We start from the raw sequence: 18,245 nt of genomic DNA, 5'->3' as shown, positions 1-18,245 counted from the left end.
TTATAATTAGTTCATTTTGCGTTTAAAAAGAACGGAAATGCAACTGCAATAAACCCGCTTTCTCAAACACGATAGACATTGCATTGCTTTTGTGCAATGTATTCAAGAAAAGCACGAAACGATATGCACTCGCGAACTTTGAAATTCAGTTGCGTCTGTGGTTGCGTGCTCGCTGACGCAACAAAACGTCGCGTCATAATTGCCGTTTGTGCTTCATTCTTCTTTCAAACAGAAACAAAGGTTTATGTACGAATATAAAGAGAGATATTTCATGCGGCCAACAAAATCTGCATTTTTCCCAATGGACGAATTGCCAGATTGTCTTCTGCTTCGAATTTTCACGCATTTGAACATGACGGATCTGGGCCGAGCGTCCAGAGTCTGTCGTAAATGGAAGCGTATTACCTACGACCCAAGTATCTGGCGTTCCGTAAATTTGGAAAGACATGCACGGGCAATGGACGATAAATCCTTCCAATTGATGGTAAAATCAAGACTAGGACCGTCTCTTAGGCACTTAAATTTATCGAACTGTGCCGTGACAAGTAAAATGCTCCGGCAGTTGGCGAAAACTTGCAAGAGCCTGCACAGTGTTATTTTTGGAAAGGGCTCGAAACTGGTTAACTCCGGTAACGACGAGGTGATCTTCCCGCCAAATTTAGAACTGTTAGAGCTACGACCTGCCCGGGGTGACTTTTCATTTCTAAAACGAATTCCGCGGCATTTTACGAAGCTAAAGTATTTGGGAATTGGCAGCCACTCTTCGAAAGGTCCTGTGCCAAGAATGTTTGTCAAAATGCAAAATTTGACTATACTAGGTATGTGATGGTAAGATAGTTGAAAAATAATACTGTTTGAGATCTCCAAGTAATATGTTAGTAACCTACACCCTTGTATATATTGATTTAGACTGTACAAACTGTGAAGTTATGAAGGACGAACACGTGCAAACCATCTCCATGTGCTGTCCAAAATTAGAGTCCTTTTGCCTGAACGGTTGCAAGAATATTTACGGCACAACATTTGAGGAATTGCTGCGACGATGCACAAAGCTGACGACATTGTTGCTACGCTACACGCCTATACGTGATAGTTGCTTCGACACAGAGTTATGGTCGCAAACCAGTCTGGAGGAAATAGACATCTCAGCCTGCACACACCTTACACGCACAGGTAGGTTAGTAGCTTACTAACAGTAGCAAACCAGGACTCGTTCGACATCAAGCTTGCTTTAAAAGTTCCTTTTTCATTCACCTCCCGAAAGTATGACCATGCAGAAAAACATGTTCGATTTCCATATTTCATCACACTCAGGATATATGGCAGGATACATGGCTAGGAAATATGTTTCCAGGTTTCCACATTTGTGAATCATGGCCAGAAAAGTATTAACACTCAGACAATGTCCTTATGTGAATGATGCTAATCCATATCCTGCCGGGAAAGAGACGGGAAAGAGGCTAGTTTACGTTAACAGGTTTTCCTCAACCTTATCTTTCTATTTCATTCCTCCAGGTCTGATTCGGCTGCTGACGCAGATCAAAACATTCCGTTACCTCAACTTATCCTACTGTGGTATCGGGCGAGCCGTAACCGACAGCGTTCTAATCGCGATGACAAGCTATGGTTCTAGTGCAAAAATCGAAATGTTGGATATTAGATGGAGTATGAACATCACCCCTCAGGTTCTGCGAGAATTCCTTAAAAGCTGCCCGAAACTCAAATGTCTTGGAATCTATCAGTCATCACATATCAACTGCAACGCAATGGCAGAACTCTTGGACTGCGTACCGAAGCTGGAAATTCTAGAGTTCGGCGCGTTTGGCAAAGCGTCGATTTCCGAGAGTTTCTTGTTCCCAAATCTGGTTCAGCATTGTCCTCATCTGAAGGCGCTGTCCCTCATCAATTTTCTATCTTTAAATCCCTATACGGATGGGCAACTTTTCGGTCGTTTGCTGAATGGATGTTCAAGGCTGGAGCGTATAAACCTGTGCGAGCCTGATCCTACTCTGACGTCACTCATCGGAAGTATTCGTGTGACGACGACGGCGAAGATTACGCAACGATGGCAGTGTGTGTTGCCAGCGCCCGATGTCACCCTTGACGCGGTCATGAATGAATTTAGTTACCTGTTGTGATGTAATAGAAAATGAAGTGGATCACTGCTGGAACAGTTAATATCTGAGGAATTTTATCGAGAAATAAAAATGATTCAATTATTTCTAGTATAGTTATACATTATACCATACGTTGAACGTAATATGAAAAGAATAACAATATATCATTTCAATAGGCAAATATTTTATTATTATTATCTTTGTAAATATAATTATTTTCAAAGTGCATAACTTTGTACAAACAATCAATGATTACAAATAAATTTGAATAAAGAATACCAAGTTGACATTTTATATTTATCAATAATGACGTATATTTACACTTTAACTTTCGGAGGGTGCTTTCTCCCTAGAAGTGGACGAGTTCGCAGGTATACAGATGCACGCAAACGCGTGCAAATATGTCGAGGGCATATAGGCGTGATGGTTTTGTTTTGTTCGTCGTTCACACCGTGGTGATCAACTCCAACAAACGAGCATGCCTGATACAGTACGCTAGTGATCAACCTTTTTTATCCTGAGGTAAGCCAGCAAAAAGATCATCAACATCAATCTCCTCATCCATATCCTGGTTGAATCTTAAGTATCGAATCTTTTCCAAATCATCTTTACTCGGAAAATTATCCTGTAGTAAATCTAAACGTCTCTGTATAACATCATCAAAATCTCTCTTCTTCGTCCTCGGATCTAGAGTGCCTTTCACCGGATCCAAACGCCGAATTCTTCCTTTTCTTTCAGACTTAGGCCCATCGTTTTCAGCAGTAAAAGAAATTTTCATATTATTCCCAGCCATTTCGGATCCATTTTCTCCTCCCCGTTGGATTTGGTTTTGTTTCCTTCTTGCGTGAAGATTTTGCAAGCGTCCCAGTTCGTGTTGACTTAGAGACTCGCTTACATCGGGGGCGCTCAATGCCCGAGTCAGTCTGTCTTTAGTATTATATTCATCAGGCAGAGGAGATAACAAACCTGTGGAACTTGCTCTGCGCTGTCTGTCGAGCGGTGTAAAAGGCGATAAGAACTGATTTGTAGCCTGTGGAGTCGGGGGTCGACTTTTCTTTGTAGTTTCTAGTTTCAATTTTGGGCGTTGAAGCGACATTAATATTCGCTTTTTTGCCTGCATTTGTTTCTGTTCAAGTTCCGAAATTGTTTCCAAAGGCAGAGAGTAACTTTCGTTTGATAATTCCACTCCACTAAGCTGGTCTTCGCCGCGATAATCTTCCTGTTTTGTTTTCAAATAAGATGAAGTTATGATCTTCGGTAACGTGCTGTGCTGGTCATTAAGACAAACGAGGTTTGACTCCGTCTTTTGGGAACTGACTCTGGCTTCATCTAAAGTATTGTTGTTTGTCCTGGCTTTACCATTACCAACGCTGTCTTTACCGACCACAGGTTTTACCTTTCCCTGAGAGGGGCCTTCACAATTCTCTAAGCGAATGGACAAAATTTCGGAATCTAATCGCACCAAATTGCTGTGTAATTGTTTATCAAGCTCTCCGATTTGTCGTTGAAGTTTTCGTTTCTCTGCAATGTTTCTCATCGCCAGAGTGTCTACCGTATCAAATTCATGAAGAAATCGTGGAGAAGGCGCGTTACTCTTCATGCTTACCTCGATGAATGATGATACTCTTGATACGTTACGTGTCTGACACAGTCAGATGATTTCGTATTCAAATCTGCCAGAACAAAGAAGGGTAATCGCTGGCATTTGCTGCTTTAGGATTCCATATTCCCTTTAATTTTTGTCACGCAGTTATGTGGGTAGTCATCTCCTAGTGACTAGTCATGACCGCAGTTAGCAAATACAATAACAAGCGATATAGCACATTTGATCCGGGCTGCATACAAGATAGTCCCAATCTATTTGTTGTTAGATCATATTCTACACATGTACAATTTGATCAGGCGTCGTTCGTTTTCGAGATTAAACAATACATGAAAAAAACTCATTATCTGGAGATTAATTTAATGCTACCAAATGGATGTGTTTGGCGCTAATGTTTCGTTAATGTGTTTTTCATCGTTGTCAACGCGGGACAACAATTTCACTTACGCTCATAAGAGAAAATGCTGGAAACAGGACTGAATACGGCCGTGCTTGCCACGAGCATTACTTGTCTTAGGTAACAATGGCATTAATCTGATAGCCGATGTGAAAGTTATTCTGTTTTTAAAATGACGTGCGTTTTATACATAGATTTGGGCGGTATCTGGACCCCAATCCATTTCGACCACGAATTAATGATTAGCGATGTTTCTCCTTTGTGCTTACGCTAATAATTACATGATTGAAAATTGTTTTGGCATCGCTCACAAATATCCTATTAAGGATTATAAATTTATATATCTCAAGTTACACGTTCTGTCTTTCAAGTTCCCACAGTCGGTGGTTCGCACTCCATAAAAAATTACCCCACGTACAGCAGAAGTGTCCGATTTTCACAGGTGCTTTGATTTTCCACGTTGTTCGGCCTAAAATAGGTTGGTCTTTTGCATAATTTGCAAAAATTCTGAAGCACTCACTTCACCATCACCATCAAGATCAGCTTCCACGATCATATCTCTAAGTTCCTGGTCACTCAGTTTTAAACGATGCTCACGACAAACATTACGTAGGTTATCTAGTGAGATGTTACCAGTTTTATCTAAAGAGAAAGTGATTCAGGCATGACCTATCTGAGTAACTGTGTGAGTTAGGTGGCCAACTTTGGAGAATTTTCAACTCCTACTAGCAATCCTCTTGCCATATTTTCAATATCAACATTTTCAAATCATGAAAATGCTATGAATAATGAAAATGAAACAGTTATACTGTAACTACCAAGTACCAACCTATACCGAAGTATAGTACACTCTAGTATACTAAAATGACAAACACTGACAACTTAATGTACTTTCACTTACCAGTATCAATGAACTGAAAACCCTAGAAAAAGAAGCCAACAATGAATTGAATGACTGCAGGAAGGCATTATAACAACTCCATTGCTGAAATTTACTTGAATTGCTGAAACTTACTTGCATTATCTCGGAGTGGATATCTCTGTCACTTCCTTGTTTAGAAATAATGATATCCAAAAAGTCATTAAAATCCATTTTCCTAAAAGTTTTGAACATGATGTATTACTAATTATACGAGGACACTTACAGCATAAGTACCCATTGTACTGTCACAAACAGATTGATCACAAGAAAGCATTTTTGGCACTATCATTCCTAAATTGTCATTGCACAGTCCAACATAGCTTCTCACCCATTTTCCAGATCAAGATTTCCTGAGAATGTATCAGAAAGAAAATAAGGACTTGCATTAGGAATTGAAAAGGAGTGATAAAAAATTTTGTGGATATCATTCGTCATACCTGTGATTCGTTTGAAAGATTCTTCAGATATCTTGAATCCTAGGGCATTTAGAATTCTTTGGACATCCATAACATCAACAGATCTGCTTAGTCATTTAAGTAATAGTGCAAATTCATTTAATGCGAATAGGTCTGGTTGTAAATAATGTATTACAAAACGTAACTATTAACTCTTTACCCAGTGCATTTTGCATCAAATGAATCAAACACCAACTTTAAATCTTTCACTTCATCCAAAGTTAAACATTCAAACACGTCATTTCTAACTTCTCCGTTCATTAAACGACCAAACATCTTGTCATCACAATCAAGAAGCTCTTCTGCTGAGAACTAGCCAAACAAAATTGATTGATTATTCATTCACGTATACAAAACTACAACCACAAAACTAAACATCATGCTTATCTATATAATCACGGTGTTTTTTTCTGTGGTTGCTATGAAAACATATCACCAAAGCTACAGACCTCGGTCGGATAGCACAGACCCACCACCATACCTTTGATTTCGAAAGCCATAAACTTGACTGACTTGTCTCAGCTGGTATCTCACCATCACTCATATCACCCTTTTTCCGTCTTGGCTTCCCACAACCTGAACTCAACGTTTTTGAAGCCATTCTTTGAACAAACTTACTGGATTGAGGATTCTCAACAAAATCATCCTGGTCTGTTTCACCTTTTGATTTCTGTTTAACTTTGCTTCTCTTTCCCTTGGTGGGCATGGTTGATTTGGAAGCAAAACAGAATTATGTTTTATATTTAGATCAAAGCATTTCTTTTAGACTTTTAGGACAATGAATTAATAGTAAAATTTTGGATCGTCCGATGTTGATATTTTTAATTTTTGTTCCAATTTGACCTTTTAAACTTCTCCGAAGTGACACCGGGAATTACCGAAGCAGTTACGATTGTGATTCAAAATGGCGGATTAAATAGGAGCGGAGTGAAAAGATGCTTCTAAACTTTTAAAAAATCCTTTTCTAACGCCCATAGAAATTGATAGAATATTTACGAAACAACATTTTGATGTGCAATTTTAACAGTGTAATATTTTGAAATATTTTTCTGCGTTCTTGTACATAAATTTTGGTGTTTTATTTTTGTTTTTTCTTCAAGACGATCTTGAAGGTATTCCACATGTCACTCTCTCCGAAAGTATTCTAAGTATTCGCTATCATCCATCGCCATCTTTGCGCATATATCTCTAAGTTTAACACCTTGAGAGCCGTCAGTTTCAGAACTAACGCTGTCATTATAATTCACAAAATTGAAGTTAATTCTCCCATCAAACGAGTCAATTTTTTCACAGTGCATTTCAATCTCTTTCCTCCGCTCCCGAAAGCGCGCAACGTCTGCGTCAAAACCCTCCTCGTTTCGTATCTGCTGCCAAAGAGTTGCATTGAAAAAATCGTACAACTTAAAGTCAGCCATGTTCCATCTCGCGAGCGCTTCTTTGGCTTCACGCGAGACATGAAAATCTCTATTCGACTTACTGCGTGGTAATAATGCGCTCAAATAGATAACGTCATCGATTTCCCAGCAGAGAGTTCGTTTCAGTAGGACCAAAGACTCATCCAGGTACTCGTAGATCAGAACTACGGTGAATTTCTCCTGTAAGTCAAATATTGCGCTAGAAATTGCAATTTCGTCTTCGTAATTCGACGTGTGCAGGCCGAGGTCGAAGAACATTCCGTTTTTGAGAAGATTCATAGAGTCCTAAGAAAAAAAGAGGGTTTTATATGAATGGTTCGATGAGTTAATGTTTGCATATTCTTAACTTGTTGTTGATCTGAAATATATTGAATTTATAAGCCTTTCACGGAACCTTTAGAAGCATTTCTAGAAAATAGAAAGAATTCAGATAGAATTTAGAGTATAGAGTATACTGATAAAATCCTACTTACAAAAAATCTCCTCTTTTGTTTTGTCTGTACTAAGAACCGTTTAATATTTAACACAAACTTGTCAAACGGCTTTTCGCCCTCAATTTCCATTCTCTTGGCTATATCGAGCTGACTGAAAACGGTCGCAAAATAATCCACGGGGTTTCTGAGCATGCTCACGAATTGTGTACTCAACGGCATGAATTTCGTCATGACCTTGGCGTTGTACCGTGCGTAGTTGCACAGCACATTTGGAAGATATCCCTCGAGTCGCCTCATATCCATATATCGCCATTGAAACTTGCTCGGCCAATAAAACGATGAAAGATCATTGGTCGGAAGGGCTACGAGCAGATGACGGATATCGGCGAAGCGGTTGAAAATGTTTGTGATGATATCACCTCCTGTGTAGTGTGTTTTGAGAAAAAGAACATTTCTTAATGGTATATCGCATGTTCTAAAAAGAAAACATCCCAGTTAGCTTGACATGGGTTATAGTTATTAGATCATTAAAGTTCCAATCTAAAGAGCGAAACCTGTGTAAAAGTGGGTGATTTCAACCATAGCATGCATCGCAGACGCTTTGGGTCAAGGGCCGATAAGTAACTAACGTTATGCGTAGCCTATTCCAACCATGGGTAGTAAAATAAACTGCATTATTTTATCATCCATGTTCCAAAGTATAAATTCAGATTTGATCTTTAAGTGACTGAGGATAAAGTACATTTCATAATGTAGCTACACTTACAGTATATGAGCTGTTGACCGATATCTGGCGGCTGGCGCCGAATCGAACCTCTCAATGTTTATATCAGCTCATATACGACTCAAGCTCATGGTATTAATGGTATGGTATACATGGTATACATGGTATTTTCCAGCCAATTCGACCATGGTCGTATTCGCCATTTTCCGGTCAATTCGACCATGGTCGTATTCGCCATTTTCCGGCCAATTCGACCATGGTCGTATTCGCCATTTTCAGGCCAATTTGACCATGGTCGTATTCGCCATTTTCCGGCGAACTCGACCATGGTCGAATACGCCATTTTCCGGCGGACTCGACCATGGTCGAATACGCCATTTTTCGGCGGACTCGACCATGGTCGAATACGTCATTTTCCGGCGGACTCGACTATGGTCGAATACGCCATTTTCTGGACATTTTCCGGACATCATCCATTCCTGACAAACATTACCTTTTACTAGACGCGTTATCGAAATCTGAATAGTTTTCTGGAGTCTCAAGGAAGTCATCTTTTCCTTCCACGAATTGATACATTCCCTCATCAAGGTCTTCCGGCGGCATTACCACATTGTTTACTTCTGGATCAAAGGATTGCTTACGAAGATATGAAGTCATCAGCTCCTCGTATTCCTTGTTTTTGAAAAAGCTGTCGTCCCTTATGACCCAGTAGTGTGACATTTGGAATCTGTCATATGTAAGATTAAGAGAAAACGAGAATGTCAACTGAATCCGAACAAGTCTGGAATTTTGGAATTTGAACTTTGCTCCTTCCCTCTTACGAGGACGCCAAAGGGAACAAACAACTCACAGGAAATGATGGAAAATGCGAAGCATTACCATATAGCGTATCGTAAACTTAAAAATAGTTAATTCCATTATCACTGATAATTTCCATTATCACTAATAATAATTGTTGCGGACAATTGTTGTTGAACTTACGATCAAGACTGATTCTATTCAAACTCTTCAGGATAATAATTTTTTCCTATCTTTTGGAGATGGGATTTCACGTATATATTCCACTTATGCCCTGTCCAAGAGAATCTACTTTTTGGGTTGATCAACACTACCACAAACTTACCGCACTGGAGAATTTTGAAAACTCGTTCTGACTGAGGTTTGCGATGTCGTTAAGATATGATAAATCGTAAGACATGTTACTGTACAACAGCCAATTAAAATGCAAATAAGACGTCTTCTTTGTTTCCGTTGTTGTCGTACGTCCCATTTGAAAAGGAACTCATTTTGAAACCTCACGCGTTTTCTCTCCATTCAATCACATGCGTAGAACTGATTTCAGCAAATCAAAGTATCTGGTTTGAACACAAAATCAGTAAATGTGAATTGGTTGAGTAAGATTATGTGCACCACACGTCTTCATTCTTGACACTGGTAGCTATAAATATCCCTGTCGATGCTGATTCACGGACACATGAAGTAAATCGAATCGCGGATCTTAGGATAAAGGGTTCAATGTTCTATATTTCCATCCTAAATATTTTATTGTAGCTGTGTCTTCTCAAGCGGATAAAAGATTTGTCTATCCGGTGCAGGTACTAATCATTGTTTTGATTATCTCAAACCACCTAAAACTAACATCATTGGCTGTTGAGACAATGGCTACATCTTATGACTTCACTTGTATCAGACATTTTTTATTATCACATGTTAAATGATGTAACAACTGACTGTGCGTGCATCTGAATCGGTCATGACTCATGTTCTTATAAAACTGCGTATGTATGAAATGAGATGTTTTTCATTTCTCAAAATTTTCACTAAATATAATACACCCTTTTTAAATACCTTTTACATGTTATTTTTATGATCCACTGTACAAATACAAATACAAAAATATAAAAACAGTCGAGTAATCTTCCTATGTGCTCGGTAATATTTATTAAAATTAGGAGTCATCGCCTAATCCATAATGCAACTTCTTTCTGAATAGTTTGAACCACTGACATCAGTCAAACCAACACGATTCAAACTCCTTTAAAGTATTGATTGTATCCTTCAACAACGCACTGTCTTATCTGATAGAAAACACGAGGTGCTTTTCTGGCGACCATCCATTCATTCTTATCAGGAACCCAACCGTTGTAATTATTCGTAGTCAACATGAACGTTTCACACTTGTGCTCAGGCTTCTCCTCATCCTGTACGGCGACGTAGAAATTCCCGCCATTCGTTGCGCGGACGATACCGTCGGCCCCTGCAGGCCTAGAGGGATATGTTGAATCCAGAAAGAAAATCCCAAAAGCCTTTTTTCCAAACCAATCGTTGTTTTCGTACGGGGGAGAGCAATACAAAATGTAATCTCGACTCGAGGGAGGAAAGGATAGAGGGATTACTGAGCGAAGAATACACCCGCCATTTGGTAGCTTCTCCAATAGCTCCAAAGCTAAAATTATACAAATCATTTAGGTTTCTCTATTGATGATTATACAGCCAGGCTTCGATCCTGTTTTACGAAGGCAAAAAGGCAAATGTTGAATAAAAATCAGTGATCTTAGTGACGCTGCTAAATGCGAAATGTTTCGTATGTTTCTGGCTTCTGAGTTGTGCGCGTTTGAATAAATTAAATTTGCTTGATAGCTGACATTTTAAAAGCAGGTGAAATATTTTGCATTATGCTAGAAAACTTCGCCCGTGGAATCAGGCTTTACTATATTATGTTTTTTACCTTAATTGATTTTACCGTACCATTAATCAATGTAATCAAAAGTGTTCTCACCTGTGGTTGTATCCCATTTTGAGCGTAATTCCAGATTCTTCGGGCTCATCATCTCGATAAATGTTTCGGCGGACATCGGCATATTCTTGAAGCAGTAAACTGTTTTTACAGGCACATCCTCGCTCGGAAACGTTTTGCTCCAGGAATTAAACTTATTTGGAACATGATATCTTTGGGTCCAACCTTTGCCTTCTTCGAGGTCTTTCTTCAGTAATGTTGCCTTTTCCCACGCCATCGTTACGTCCAAATGTGGAGTTTTAGTCTCCAAGGTTTCTTCCATGATGGGCGATTGGTTTGATAAATTTTGATATGAGCTGCGTTATACTGATTGTAGACTGAAGTCAGACCAAACGCCTCGTATTTTTTATAATCACTAATCACCGGACTGTGAAATCGTTATGCACATGCTGATTGCGTCACAATCGTCATGCACATTTCTTTTTCTCACTTCCTGGTTCTCGCACAACACAAACAATCGATGACGTATTGTTTGTCATACGACAAAATGCACAATAGAAATACCTCGCAAAGGGGATGCAAAATTCGTCTTTGAATCAAAGCGGACAAAATTTGTATAAGGCTAAGCGTATAGTACTATATTTTTCTGCGCTGTTAAAGTTATTAGTAGCCATAAAGGTAGCTCTTTCGAATGACCAGAGGTCCAATAATGACGTACATGCATGCAAATAGTGCTTCAAGAATGTTGTTCATACGTGGCCAGGCTCAAGAATGTTGTTCATACGCACAAAAAGGTTCCCTTCCAACGATTTTAATTTAAACAACGGCATTCAAGGCTGTTGTTTAACTATACCAATAGAAGATGAAAGCCAAGCTTTCGAAAATACGTACTAATACACTGATTATGATTTAAAAATGACCTTTCAGTTCAATAAGGACTGTTTGTTTGACTTAAATATGTAATACCGTCCACGACATAAGGTGTTACGTCAGTGTCCTCTTCAGCAAGACGAGGCACGCGGCCAGACATGAGCTCTTGAAATGCCTTAAACAATACAAGTAGGAAATTAGACAACTGCCTACACGTATCATTCGTTGCGTTTTCAAAAGTTTGCGGTTACACTACGCGTCTTGACGTCTTCGCCTGATACACGTGGACGCTTAGCGCAACCGCAAATGTTGTACTCACGTTGCATACGGGCTCCAACAACTTATTTCCCCATATATAAATACGCCTTAAACTTGAATTCGTTTTCATCGTCTTCGCCAGAGAACACAGACCCCTCGTTGCAATTTTGTTGCTACAAACGACTAGACTAAAGGATCACGAACAATTTCAACTTGAATTCAACTTAAATTGATCTTCCTAGCTTTTATAACGTTACATTCACTTACGTTTGTAACTTGGTATTGCTATAGGCAAGCGCTTCACTTAATGCACAAGCTCCGTCATCTTCAATTCGATTGCAAGCTAAATTTAATATTTCCAGGGGGGTATCCTTCTTTAGTAATTTTCCAAGGCATCTTGCACCATCCCGAGTGACGCGGTTACTACAAAGCCATGATTAAAATCATAAATATACTAAAAACAATAACATGGACTATATTTCGTCTACTGGATATATATGTCTATATAATAATCACATTATCTAATCTTCTTACCCAACTCCATCCTAACCCCCCCCCCCCCACCATGGTCTAAACTAGCTAAACTACCCGAGCAACCGCACATTTTAATGACTAAATATCATAACATTACTAATTTTGTCGTAAAAACTAGCAGCAGTTTGTTATACAATTAATCAAAACAGAAACCTACCATCTTAGATCTAAGTGTTTTAACCCAGTATTATAAACCAAGTTTTCAGCCAGCCTTTCAGCACCAAAATCCCGAATACCACATTTTGCAAGGTGGATTTCCTCCAATGATCTGTTTACCTGGTTATTAAGATTGATACAACAATAAATGCTACGCATGCTAAACCGTGAAGCCCTGGGGATGAGGGCGATGTGTGGCATATCACACAAGAGTGACCTACGACCCTAGAACATCGATGAATCAAAGGTTAGTTATCATTCAGAGCGGGAGCTTTAACTTTATTAACGTTTTTTTAAAAAATAACTTCACACATACTTTTAGCATACCAGCAATGTGCACGATGATAGATTCTTCCTAAAAACATTCATGGCGCAGTTGATAAATACTGATACTCGACAGAAAAACGTACTACAATTGATCTAATCGGCTCTACAATCAACCACGAAGTAGTCACCTCTATCGAGGTGACTTTTGTAAGACTCCAGATGCCAGTTCTCAAATGTAAAACGAAAGATGATAACATCTTCGTTGGCATGCTTCCACTTAATATACTTGAATGACAAAGGGATAAACTGATTACCTGTGAAGGATGAACTATCGGTCGATTTATGTTGAGGACTTTCAGAGAATTGTTATATTTTAAAACTGTTGAGATTGCTACACAGCTTTCGGTGCCCTGCAAAGAATTCACAAAAAACATGCCAGGAGTTCCTCGCTATACAAAATATGGCTTCAATAGCGGCAAAGGGATACGGTAACCAGTCTATTTTCAAGACAGACAATGAAGTCGGTAGTACAAGTTAACAAGTTGATATGTTGTTAATAACAAGCTCATCTCTTACCATATCAGTGTCTGCCATATCTAATTCCTGTAGTATTGTGTTGACCTGAAGTGACCCAGCGATTGCTAATGCTCCTTTGTTACATATTTTATTCCCATTTAATTTTAAAACCAACAGCGTCTCATTCATCTGGCGTAAGAAAATTACTATATCGAATTCGTTTTTGACAGTGTATATGATAATTCACCACGTAAGATAAACTTTGTTTATGATGGACGAAAGTTAGATCACCGTAGATGAATACCTGGAGTCCTTTCGCGAGATCCAACGCACCTTCGGATGTGATGTCGTTATAAGATAAAACAAGTTCTTTGAGAATAAGCGTTTCCTGAAGAAAGCAAATTTGATACACTTTATCTACCGCGCCGTTCTACCCCCAAAAATTATATTTTTCTAAATCGTCTAGTCCGTTGCAGAAAGTGCTGTTCACAATTCCAAAATCTATCAAATCAACACAATTTGGTGCCTTCATAGAAGGGTCCTAACGGCGATATATTTGGGGCGACTTGGTTACCTGAAGCAGTGTGGACAAGATTTTCGCACCAGCATCTGTTACACTGTTATATCCCAGGTCTAAACCGACCACGAATGTGTTGCATTGAAGCGTTCTACAGAGCGTGTCCACGTCCTACAGTTGATGGTATAATTATAAGGTAAGAAGTATATCTCAAAGTCACTTTCTGGCATTTCAATAAATTTATTCATATTTTTTCACGAAAGCATTGCTGTTTCCAGATCTCCTGTTAGCTGTGCAGAACTGTATCTACTGGTATGTAGAGGGAAGTGGGACTACTTTTGCACCATCCTATCTATCTTGTAAGCATAAGCATAAACTGATCAATAACTGTTTTGCATTTGCCAATAAACAGAAGTGAGAAGTATTTGGTAGTTGTACGAAAAGGACGCACCAACCTGGTCATTTAGTTTCCTTCTATATTTTTCATTTTGCACATTTCGTTTATTTGCGTGGAGCTTTAGAGTGCAAAATTCTGTCTGCTCTCTATAATCATGTGTGGAAAAAATGAGCCGAATGTTAGTTCGCAAAAGATGTCATAATGTATCGAGCAAGAACGCTATTCACGCAATAATTACTCGAAAGTATTTACTACTCACAGTATCTGTTCGTCTATAGCGTGGTTTACAACAGCCAATATCTCGCCATCGGGGTCTCTTCCTGTCTCAGAACAAACGCGAAAATACGCTGCCTTTGTTGTAGGACCGTCTGTCATAATTTACTTTGAAAAAACTGCGCGTTCAACCCAAAATTTCAGTCGAAGTAAAACGATAAACAAACCCACTCCTATCGGGTCGCCATATTGTTAGAATTTAATGAGCAAATGTTGGCATGCCAACGTCAACTTATGACGTCACGAACGTCGAACTTCCACGTAAACTTCCGATGATAATTATAGGATTTTCTCTGAAAATATCACGCAAGGTAAATACTGATAAATACAATTCTATCAGAAAGGATATTGTCTACAGTGGTTCAGGCTTACAAACAGTACTTACAAAGCTTAGTTTTTCGAAGTTTATTGAACGAATTTGCATCGATTCGAACGAAAGATCTAAATACATTTCCGAATGTTGTACTAATCCGAAGAATTCCCGACGGGAAATTTGCAATGCACACACGATGACCTATATGTACGTGCGTACGACTGGATAATGAACAATCATTTTTTGCTTCGAGTTTAAATTTTTGCAAATACGTGTTTTCAATAATCATAAGCTTAGCCAAGTCTTAAATATTTACAAATCACCCTATGCAAATACCCTCCTACATGTATTTACCTCGAAGCGTTGCCGTTTATTTAACATGTTTACAAACAAACGAGATTGGATTGAGTTGTTTAGCGGTCGCTATGGCAACCACGAAATGATATCAAATTTCTCATTCTTGTGTGTGCAGTTCTAAGTTCATAGGTGATTTTTGTAGCCGTATCGTTAAACTCCTCGTTTTTCTTCAGTTTAAAACCCTTTCGTATCTTGGGACAGGATATATAACAAAAGGACCCGCTCCGGTATAAAGGTATGTTGAAAAACCTTTTTGTTTTGATCATTTACACTTCTGGGGGTCGGGAAAAATCAGCATACTTCTATACAAGATGCAAGTAAGGGAGATTTTAATCGGATTTAATACCCTGTCCGCCTGTTAGGATATTTTAGTTTATGTTCTCTATATTTAAAGGCTTTTTTAACACGGTGAATCGTAGATATAACAGGGGTCTTTTAAATCAGAACTCGTTTATAATATTGTTTTAAAGAGCTAGGGTTATGACCGAATGTTTATACACAATCTATGATCTCATCATCATGTACTCGTCTTAGTGAATATTTCTAAGGGGTTTCTCGCTTTTTTCGAAAGCAAATCCTCACTAGTAGTCAATGAACCGCGAGAGCATGGTAAAAGGCGATTAAAAACGCAAGAACGCTCGGAAAAAAGTTGTCGGTTTTTGTTCTAGTTTCGCGGGAGTTCAAGGTCTCTATTGAATGGTATAATTTTTTGGTTTGTCAGAATGTTAATGGCCTTAGAGGATTAAAATAGCCTTAAGGAATAAATATAGCTAAGCCAGGCTTGGTCTGAGTCAAAACATAATAAAATCTTTCTATAAATGAAAGATTTGGGGGAGATTGTGCCCAGGAAACAAATTGATTAGCGTGAGCATTTTAGTAATTATATTCCTTACACTGATAAGGAAATGATTGGCACAGGGAAAGTGCATCATCAATAAAAGTACTGTTCTGTTTTTTTTAAAGGTATGGATACAAGCGATAGGTCAAGAGAAGGTATATAATTTTCATTGCTGCTGTGCAAAGACAACTAATGTACCCATCCCTTAAGTTCCACTTGTACAGATCCTAAAATGAAACTAATTTATTTCAGGTCATATTCAGCTACAAATCGAATATGGTTCGCAGCATGGTCAAGTGCAAGTTAATGTCATAGAGATAAATAGTCTTATTTTACCAGCAGGTACTTTGGAAATGATTTGAGTAATAATAATTCATGAGTGTGCTATTCACCATTGCTCTGGGATAACAATTATTGCTTTGTTTTAGTTAAACGACTCGGGATCTCGCATGTGTATGTTAAAAGTCACCTCCTGAATGAGAAAGCAAAAGAACTGCTTAAAACGAAAAGTTCTATCAAAGGTTACTTCCTACCAGATTCATCAAAAGAAACTAAAAGGAAAACCGAAGAGGTCAAATTGACACTCTCCTGTCAGGACTCATCTCATGGGTTTGAAAAAGTGGATGAAACATCTCGAAAAAATAAGATACGAAAAGCACTACAAAAACAAAGAGAACGGTTTAGATTGAGGCGAAACTCTGATAAAGGTATGCACCTGAAAATTATGCCTCATACACAATTCTTTATCCAGGGCTTTATATATTTTTTTCTTCTTACTCCAGTTAAAACAGTGGTCAACACAGCAAATGATGATGATGATGGCCGAGCCACTCTATCCTTTGAAAGGCCATTGCATTACCCGTCAGTTTCCCTCTACCAACTGCAGACGCAGTGTCTCCACCTCACAGTCTGTGGTCGGAATGTGACGACCACACGAAGTTACCCCATAGCAACAACATGCATACCACTGATGATTGCAATCAAGCAGCACCAACCAACCTGGTATCAGTTGTCGTATAATCCTGATTTAAACAATGGAAAACAAGAATCCAGCACAACCGTACAAGAAACGTGGGACAAAAATGAAGGTCTGGATGCAAAAGATATAAATTCATTTACTAACTTCTTGTCCATAAACTGGACTGACCACTCAAATTCAGTGAACTAAACTTATCTTCCAGACAAAGCCTACAGGGGTAACAGTTCAGGGGCAAATTTCTAGTTGCATGTAGCTTATCGTCATTCTAATAAACAGTTTTCTCCAACAATTAGAGCTATCCAGTATATATACAGTTCTCAAGTAGTATTGTATTTTTTCTCTTAAGGTGGTACCTACACCGGCAGAAGCCTAGCATGGAACCGAGGCGAGACGAAAGACTCAGGTTCAGAAAACTGGCTGTATAAGCGTAAAGACTACAGCAGACATTTGCTTCCTGCTAAACAGAGAAGACAGCCGACTACAAAATCGTCGCTGCACACCAATATTTCGGGTCAGGATAAATTCCTAAGGCCGTCCAGGCACGGTGAATTCAAGCAATCGGATTCCGGAGTAGGTTTAGACAGACTTGGTCGCCAGGAGAGCATCGAGGAGTTGTATTTTGATGACGCAACACAACAGGAACAATTTGGTTCGCGAAACCTGCGACCGCTTCAAAAGCAATGGAAATCAGAATTCGTAATTTGCGGTTCGACTTTGGACACAAAACGAACAAGTAATGGCGCGAATTTAGATTTGAGTTCATTATCATTGAATGGATCTTTGAATCGCAAACCTTACGGTGAATCTATTCGCGGATTTTGAATGTAATTTTATAAATGGGTTTATTTTAAAAAAATAAACGTAGTATATATAGTCAATTTTCAGTACAATCTCGCTCTTGGCTTGACATTAAATTTCTGAGGGTGTAGTTCAAACCACTGTTCAAACCTGCATGTGGTAATGATTAGAAAATTGGCAGATTGCATTCTCATTATTTACTCTGAAAGATCTACTGCATGTTGTTAGCTGGTACCAATGGTGCTTGGTATATTTTAAAAAACTAATAAAATCTGCCAATCTTATGTAGAATTTTTAATACTAAAGGCATATCCTTTCCTGAAACGCGGTGAACCGATTTTTTAACAACGTAAAGCTAGTTTATATCT

General features: G+C 38.7%; 6 protein-coding genes across 7 annotated transcripts; 2 read left to right on the top strand and 4 right to left on the bottom strand.

The window, feature by feature from the left end:
- Positions 1–102: 102 nt before the first annotated feature.
- On the top strand, positions 103–2,138 carry LOC114517941 (F-box/LRR-repeat protein 20-like). Its single transcript, XM_028537793.1, has 3 exons — positions 103–818; positions 910–1,173; positions 1,516–2,138. Exons 1-3 carry the CDS (start codon positions 245–247, stop codon positions 2,136–2,138), a joined length of 1,461 nt encoding a protein of 486 aa, XP_028393594.1. The 5' UTR covers positions 103–244.
- Positions 2,139–2,333: 195 nt separating this feature from the next.
- LOC114518269 lies at positions 2,334–3,876 on the bottom strand. Its single transcript, XM_028538232.1, has one exon. It carries the CDS (start codon positions 3,715–3,717, stop codon positions 2,620–2,622), a length of 1,098 nt encoding a protein of 365 aa, XP_028394033.1. The 5' UTR covers positions 3,718–3,876; the 3' UTR covers positions 2,334–2,619.
- A 99-nt stretch (positions 3,877–3,975) lies between these two features.
- LOC114518270 (caltractin-like) lies at positions 3,976–6,496 on the bottom strand. Its single transcript, XM_028538233.1, has 7 exons — positions 5,976–6,496; positions 5,655–5,806; positions 5,477–5,559; positions 5,368–5,389; positions 5,133–5,214; positions 5,019–5,040; positions 3,976–4,759 (listed from the first exon to the last, which is right to left on the bottom strand). The coding sequence occupies exons 1-7, from the start codon at positions 6,198–6,200 to the stop codon at positions 4,587–4,589; spliced, it is 759 nt and encodes a 252-aa protein (XP_028394034.1). The 5' UTR covers positions 6,201–6,496; the 3' UTR covers positions 3,976–4,586.
- A 28-nt stretch (positions 6,497–6,524) lies between these two features.
- LOC114518268 (galactose-3-O-sulfotransferase 2-like) lies at positions 6,525–9,647 on the bottom strand. The gene is made up of 4 exons (XM_028538231.1): positions 9,191–9,647; positions 8,561–8,794; positions 7,383–7,818; positions 6,525–7,194 (listed from the first exon to the last, which is right to left on the bottom strand). The coding sequence occupies exons 1-4, from the start codon at positions 9,379–9,381 to the stop codon at positions 6,619–6,621; spliced, it is 1,437 nt and encodes a 478-aa protein (XP_028394032.1). The 5' UTR covers positions 9,382–9,647; the 3' UTR covers positions 6,525–6,618.
- A 1,960-nt stretch (positions 9,648–11,607) lies between these two features.
- Positions 11,608–15,022, bottom strand: LOC114518321 (leucine-rich repeat-containing protein 34-like). The gene is made up of 11 exons (XM_028538298.1): positions 14,579–15,022; positions 14,378–14,465; positions 13,980–14,093; positions 13,710–13,793; positions 13,466–13,594; positions 13,204–13,299; positions 12,939–12,977; positions 12,624–12,742; positions 12,200–12,355; positions 11,994–12,120; positions 11,608–11,849 (listed from the first exon to the last, which is right to left on the bottom strand). Exons 1-11 carry the CDS (start codon positions 14,692–14,694, stop codon positions 11,733–11,735), a joined length of 1,185 nt encoding a protein of 394 aa, XP_028394099.1. The 5' UTR covers positions 14,695–15,022; the 3' UTR covers positions 11,608–11,732.
- A 332-nt stretch (positions 15,023–15,354) lies between these two features.
- Positions 15,355–18,239, top strand: LOC114518150. 2 transcript variants are annotated; one of them, XM_028538088.1, is made up of 6 exons: positions 15,355–15,947; positions 16,226–16,255; positions 16,353–16,442; positions 16,529–16,807; positions 16,883–17,188; positions 17,426–18,239. In XM_028538088.1, exons 2-6 carry the CDS (start codon positions 16,228–16,230, stop codon positions 17,899–17,901), a joined length of 1,179 nt encoding a protein of 392 aa, XP_028393889.1. In that variant the 5' UTR covers positions 15,355–15,947; positions 16,226–16,227; the 3' UTR covers positions 17,902–18,239. The 2 variants fall into 2 exon arrangements, with proteins under 2 accessions (XP_028393889.1, XP_028393888.1); XM_028538087.1 differs by having other exon boundaries at positions 15,355–15,497; positions 17,426–18,238.
- Positions 18,240–18,245: the final 6 nt, after the last annotated feature.

Source organism: Dendronephthya gigantea, unplaced genomic scaffold, assembly GCF_004324835.1.
Source record: "Dendronephthya gigantea isolate DGI-Jeju-01 unplaced genomic scaffold, DenGig_1.0 000010F, whole genome shotgun sequence".
NCBI lineage: Eukaryota > Metazoa > Cnidaria > Anthozoa > Malacalcyonacea > Nephtheidae > Dendronephthya > Dendronephthya gigantea.
This window is presented reverse-complemented; position numbering and strand designations above follow the sequence as displayed.